Here is a 6,937-nt window from a genome sequence, read left to right on the forward strand (position 1 = left end):
CCTGCCTGATTATGCCCATGTCAACAAAGTGTCAAAAAAATGAGGAAAAAATGACAGTCAATGCCATTCAACATGATGATAGGTTATGATATTTATGACCGTTTTACAATGGAGCATTTTCCATTGAGTCAAAAAATGACATTGACGACCAAAATGTATTGCTCGCGACTGTACAAGCTACCACTTCCGGTAAAAAATTGCATCTACATTCTTTGCAGACTTACTATTATTGAAAATTTATGCGAAGGAAGATTTATAAAATGAAACATATTTTTATTATTGAACATATGTTATTTCATATAAAATCAAATTAGTTCATCTTATTTTTATTCAAACTAATTAAATTAATAACATACTCATGACGTTTCTTATATTTACCATTTTTTACAAGATACTGGCAGTACTGGCGTGTAATTAAACACTAGCAAAGCTCGTGATTAATAAAACTCGTGACTAAAAAAGCATTTATAAACCTTGTTGCATAATATACTATTTTATTGATCAAGTTTATTTAAATCGTAATCATTATCTTTTCTTGAATACTCCCACAAATAAATTTTAACATTAAAAAAACATGTTTAGATGGACAAAGATGAAAAAATATTGACTCGCTGTTAAACGGAACTAAAAATTCCACACAAAAAATATTCAAAAGTGAAGTGATTAAAATTTCCAGGAGGTTTTAAGGTTGTTTATAGGTTACTCGCTTTGTTTCGAAAATTTGTTTTAATTATATAAAATTGATTGAGCGACTGGACATTAAAAAATTATTAATAAATGAAGTCCAAATACCTAAACAGTAAATACAACAGGGTCAGAGTTTGTGTATTTAAAATGTATACAATATGACTGTATGTACCAACAAAGAAACAATGTAAAACTAATTACATATTAGAGAAAAGAATTTCTAAGCCTGCTATTAATATTCAAATAAAATAAAGATGAAAATATTCATAACGTATTGTGCAGGCGAATGTTATACCTATTTGGTTAAAATCAAAATACCCAATTAAGTCACATTCTTTTAATTTCTAGAATGTTTTGTCTGATATTTTCAAAATAAATATAATTTATACGTCATTATTTTGTTTGGTTGTTTGGTTTGTCAATAATCATCATGTGATTTACATGTTTAAAATTATTAAAATACAGATACAAAGACGTAAAGTTAATCTCAATTTCATATTAATTTTAGAGTTATTTTTTTTAGAATTATTGCGAATTAATTTACAGGAACAGTGTACAAAGAAGTTATATGCCGAGTTAATAAACTAGTACGGTTTTCGCTTATACAAATCAAAAACTGTAAAATTTTCGCGGATTTAAATTACCATTGGACAATTTTTTCAACGTAATTTGATTTGTTAGTAGAAGGGGCGCGCTATAAACTGAAGCAAACACTCCAAGAAGATTTCTTTTGTTATTTTAAGTTATTTTTACTGATTATCTAAAGTAGAGAATTACTTTGAATCATTAAAATGTACTGATGTACGTACTTACAAATTCGTTAGTGCCTAAAATGTCTTTAAAATTTGTTGGACTAAAGTTTTCGTAATAGGTTCGTTCTAAAACTTTCGGTACTTTTTAAAGTAGAGGTCTCTGAAAAACGCACGGATATCATAAATTTTTATTTGAATTAGTTTATCGACATCCGCATCCCCCAGATTACCGTATCTTTTGCTATTTACCAGAGAAAACCAAAGTGCATCCATGAAAAAATAAGAGTGTTATTTTTAGATATAACGTATTTGTTTAGTGCATTTATTGTTTGTCTGTTTAGAAAATTTTGTGAAGACCCAACCTCGTTGTTTGCCCACGAATCGATAATTGTCTAAAGTAAACGAAATATTTTGCGTACGCTTTTATCAAGAATATAACGCGTTGAAAACGTCTCCTCTGTAACAAACCGGCAGACATCGATTTCGGTCACTCGCGATCCAATAAACATCCCACGATCTCTGCAAAAATACTTTCCACTCGATGACTGTGCTGTTTTTTTCATGAAAAACAACAAAATAGCAAAGGGTAGCGTTTGAGGGTGGCTTTAGTGCCGTGCAGGGGTGACCAATAGCAAATCGGCGAGGGTGAAATTGTAAGGGGGTGAACGGAGACCAGCGTCGAGAAAAAATAACAAGGAGCGAGACGGACTCAACCCGAATATGGTCGCTGCTCTGAAATATGAATTTCGCGAAATAAACAGCATATTGGATATCGAGGAAATGGGGAAAACTGGAAAAATTGCCGATCTAAGATTTTTACGCGGACTCCGAAAATCCAACGGTTTTCTTTGACGTTACCTCGACTTACGCCACGCGGTTCACGCACGAATTAAAAGTATCATCCAATTATGTCACAGATCTGAATTAAAAACTTCCTCAATAACAGAATTCTTCGATTACATGTGTTTTTTTCTATAAAACGATAAGAATTCACAACCTTGACCTTTTTACTTTGGTCTAGTAATTACTCTGTTTTAGAAGACTTTTTTATTGCGTTTCCGTTTAAATAAATATTTTTCTTAATTTGATTTATTTAGGAAACAAGTCAAAGTGTTATTATTATTATTTTATAAAATGCGTGTAAAACTTGACTGATGTTATTTTTTGAGATAGCGATTGTGCAATCGACCAAACATTTTTTGTCTACGTGCTAATACATTTCATGATCTAATACATGTATCTACTCACTGTTTTAAACTATTTATTATTTTCTTGAAATATTTTATGTCTTTTACAAAATCTATTTACGCAACAGCTTAGTCTACATCTATTTTCAGGTTATTTATTATACGTCATAGTTTCTTTCCATCCTAAATTGTGTGCTTTTTAGCTCACTTTGTTCGTACTGTATTTCATCTTTTCGAATTGAATAAAAGAAAAAAGAGCTACACAAAAGTTTGATATTAATCATAACTCTCTGTCGAAATTCTTGATCGGTTTCTCATTCATTTTAGAAATTATAATTAGTGAGCTCTCTTGTGGAAGTAGCCAGCAATACTAATAACCATCAGAAAATACTTAAAATGCTAATGGTCACATTATAAAAGATTTCTCTCCAATGTTTTGTATTCGTTATACCGGATTGGGGTTTGAGTAGTGGGGATAAGGGGTGGTTCATGTGCTGCTTCCTTATATTCATACTAAACCACTGATAATATCAACATTCAGTCTCTGACATCCATAAAAGACACTTCAAATTTTGTGTACAAGCAGTAGAGAGTGTGTTTTACTTGTTTAGCAACATTGTGCTTTAACCCGAAAAAGTTTTACGGTCCAAGGACCGTTTAGGTAAGTGATTTACATGTCTAACTTTTACTGCATTTTTCTGAAATGAAAGAGTAAACCCCATAAATATGTAAATTGGAGTTGGGGCCTTGGAAGTGTATTGTCAGTAAGATTTTTTGGATCAAAGCGTAAAGTCACTGCAGGTAAAAGTAACTTCAAAAGAAAGGGTTCCAAGAACTTGCCACTATATCTGTAAAAGGCCAATAAACAACATTTGGCAGTAGACTTTCAAGCAAAAATTTGTGTTTTAGAACTCACTAATTGCCTCACAAATACAAAAAGTGCCAAGTCTGGAAATGTTCAACTCAAATGTTCTATATTTATCAAATACAATTTATTTTATATTACAGCGCGCCAAGATTAAAAAATGATACGTCAGAATGTTTTTATGACTAAAGTTTCTGTTGTTCTTGGTTCTAATATTGATTTGCCATAATAGGAAATGGAATCGAACCGGATTAAATCACTTAACGGCGCTAATATCCGTTTGACCGTAACGTTAATACCGAGCTATATTTTTTAACTATTTTTAATATAGTTTTTATTGGTCCCGTTTTATTATTCTTTCGGAAAATAACGATTACTTTTTTAATCTGGTATAAAGCTTTATTATGGCGATGTATCGTAAATCGTCGAGCTTTAGAAAGCGTCCATGAGAGGGGATGACGTTATTGGAGGGGGTGAAGTCAAGCTGTGTGGGGTGGGAGGTGACTGGACATGGCCATCCGTGATTTGGCATGGTCCGACAAAAACTCATTTCATTCGTACTTCGAACGTGGACATAGTGATGTAGTTGCTCAGTAAATCATTAATGTCAGTGTTGTTATTGTAATTTCTTTGATTGTATGTTTTAAGTGCACGTGTTTTTGTGTAGGTGTGTTTTTTTTTATTCAACTGTAACTAGGTATTTTTATTTTTTGTCTTCCTGTTTCTTTTTTTAATTTTTTTTTATTTATTTTTTCCAGATATTTTAACTGGATGAGAGTGGAATGATTGACAAAAACATGAATTCAACATGTGTGCAACGTGAATCGGTTCTTCCTTTACATAAATATCAGTCAAATTCGATTATGGAGTCAAAATCTCTACATACAGCTTGGCAAGCTGGCACCACACGGGTAAGTTTAGGCCTTAACTGGACAATTAGATAAATTTTTGTCGTAAAGTTTTTACAAATTTGCAACAGGCGATGACTGAATCAAAAAATCCCAACGTGATTCCTCACATAGTGCACGTTCTAAGATTTTTATATCTCCGTTGTGTCATTGATATGAATTTAGGTTGTAAACAAAACATGTTTTTATTACTTCAGTTGGCTATTTTTAATTTGGTAACACGGCCCGCTAAACTCATCCGTTTAAAAAACAAAACTTCCGAGTCTGTACGTGTATTAATCCAGCGTATCTTTATTGCAGAAGGAGATATCGGCGGAGGAAGATAAAAACGATTCCGGAGTTGCTTCTGGAAGCGATTTCCATTCCTCGTCTCCCGGAAGCGATAACAGTCAAGATCAACCGTATCATCGCACACCCCAACCTCATACAGGCAGATTTTATTCCGCACCAATGATTCCACAATCCTATGGTGTGAATCCTTATAGACACAATCCTTTGACACCCCCTAATTCCGAGCCGTTGGTATCTCCGAAAAGCGATAAGGAAGATAGTGACATGGACAGCACTCTTACGCCATGTGCTTCCCCGAACCGCGACAAAGGAGAGGAAAATCAGGACCACCTCCGTCGCTTAGAGATGTCTCTAGAAAAATGCGGACTATTTCCGTTAAAATCAAACGAAGCTCCTATCGACGATATTTCAAATAGGATGGACGAAATGGAAGAGAATGACCCAAGTTTGAAAGTACCAAAGATAAACTCGCACGGCAAAGTCAAACTCTACAAATGTAAGCAATGCGATCATGTTTCTTCTACTCAGTACGACCAATGGGAACACAACAAGATTCACATCAAAAAAGAAAAGATGCTTAGTTGCCCCACGTGCCCTTTCATCACCGAATACAAGCACCATTTGGAGTACCACCTCTTGAAGCACGCAGGATCCAAGCCTTTCCAATGCACCAAGTGCGAATATTCCTGCATCAACAAGTCCATGTTGAACTCACACATGAAATCTCACTCCAACGTATACAGATACAGCTGCAATGACTGCAGCTACGCCACCAAATATTGTCACTCGTTGAAGACTCACTTGCGGAGATACGGACACAAACCGAACGTGATCCTCGACGAAGACGGCAATCCGTGTCCGGATATTATAATAGACGTCCACGGTACCAGACGCGGTCCCAGAATTAAATCCCAACCCAAAATGGAAGAAACTCGTCCACTCCCGGAAGGATTGCCTTTCGGCCTAAACCTGCTCAACGGGAGTCCGTTTCCGGCGTATCCCTTCTTCGCCGGTTTTCCCAACCCTCAACTTTTCCAACAGTTAATCGCCGGACAAACGCGTGTCTCTTTCAACGAATCGACTCCTTCAACTTCCGGTTCTGCAGAACCAGATCCAGATCCAAATATTCTAGATCTAAGAAAACCGGGGTGCAGTTCTTCCGGAGATCAACAAAAAAATCGTCGGAAGGGACCGGCTTTCAAGATTGATCTCTCCAGCGCTAAGGAGTCGGAAGAAGACGATGACGACACATCGACCACCATGTTTTCCAACGTTGAAGCCGTGGTTCAACAACAAGACGAAGATAAAAACGAGGAGACAAAAAGTGACGAAGAATCCAACGTCGCCGACAAGAACAATAATCAGGAAAATACCTGTCAATATTGCAATATGACATTCGGTGACGTAGTAATGTACAACCTCCACATGGGCCACCATGGTTTTAATAACCCTTTCACCTGTAACATGTGCGGGGCACAGTGTACTGATAAAATTTCTTTCTATTTGCACATTGTACACGCGTCGCACCCATTGTAAATTATTATTATTCGTCATAAGACTGATTAGGTTAAATTAGGATTAATTGTGGATATTTTGTGGTTTTTTAATTAACTAGTCATACTATTATAATTATTATCTTACGCTTTTAAGTGCAATTTTTTATTTTATAATCACAATTTGGAGATATACGGGTAATTAATTTCCCAGTTGTAACATATATTTTCATTGTCCTATGTTGTTCACGTCATCTCAAACTAATTTATTTCCTAGCGTATTTTTTGTAGAGTGTAGTAATGGAATTGAATAATTAAAATAAAGTTTTATTGTCATATTTTTATACTTAAGGGGCCATGACATAAGACTGATAGTATTGTAAATATGTTAGTTCAATGTTTTCTATAGCATTACAGTGCTCGAGCAACAATCAAAAATTATTGTACAAAAATTGTGTGTATTTAATTATTGTTTGATTCAAGGAATAAACCATGGCACAACGAATATATTTTATTTCTTATATTTTCTATTTCCCACACCACTAATTCCAAAAATATTTGACATTTTAGTTCCACGAGAAATCATTTCCATTTGCAGACAGTTTTTCAGTGTTATCCGATATTTTAAAAATGAATTGTATCCACTTTTTCAACACAAAAATAAAATGATAATAAGCGTTTTTGTTGATTCGATTGGCATCGTCAAAGTATCTACCATCGAAAACTGTTATGAAAGAAGCTGAAATGGAAAGGA

At 34.6% G+C, this 6,937-nt stretch overlaps 1 protein-coding gene across 2 annotated transcripts; it reads left to right on the top strand.

The window, feature by feature from the left end:
• Positions 1-3,063: 3,063 nt before the first annotated feature.
• On the top strand, positions 3,064-6,688 carry LOC138131457 (protein hunchback-like). 2 transcript variants are annotated; one of them, XM_069048472.1, is made up of 3 exons: positions 3,064-3,287; positions 4,250-4,402; positions 4,700-6,688. In XM_069048472.1, exons 2-3 carry the CDS (start codon positions 4,274-4,276, stop codon positions 6,224-6,226), a joined length of 1,656 nt encoding a protein of 551 aa, XP_068904573.1. In that variant the 5' UTR covers positions 3,064-3,287; positions 4,250-4,273; the 3' UTR covers positions 6,227-6,688. The 2 variants fall into 2 exon arrangements, with proteins under 2 accessions (XP_068904573.1, XP_068904572.1); XM_069048471.1 differs by lacking the exon at positions 3,064-3,287 and adding an exon at positions 3,550-4,188.
• The last annotated feature ends 249 nt before the right edge of the window (positions 6,689-6,937 follow it).

This window comes from Tenebrio molitor, chromosome 5 (assembly GCF_963966145.1).
Source record: "Tenebrio molitor chromosome 5, icTenMoli1.1, whole genome shotgun sequence".
Taxonomy (NCBI): Eukaryota; Metazoa; Arthropoda; class Insecta; order Coleoptera; family Tenebrionidae; genus Tenebrio; species Tenebrio molitor.

Excerpts from the sequence above, each read along its gene's own strand:
- LOC138131457 (XM_069048472.1), top strand. The coding sequence starts at position 4,274 with ATGATTGACAAAAACATGAATTCAACATGTGTGCAACGTGAATCGGTT. Across the intron at positions 4,403-4,699 it reads GGCAAGCTGGCACCACACGG|AAGGAGATATCGGCGGAGGA; the intron begins GTAAGTTTAGGC and ends TCTTTATTGCAG.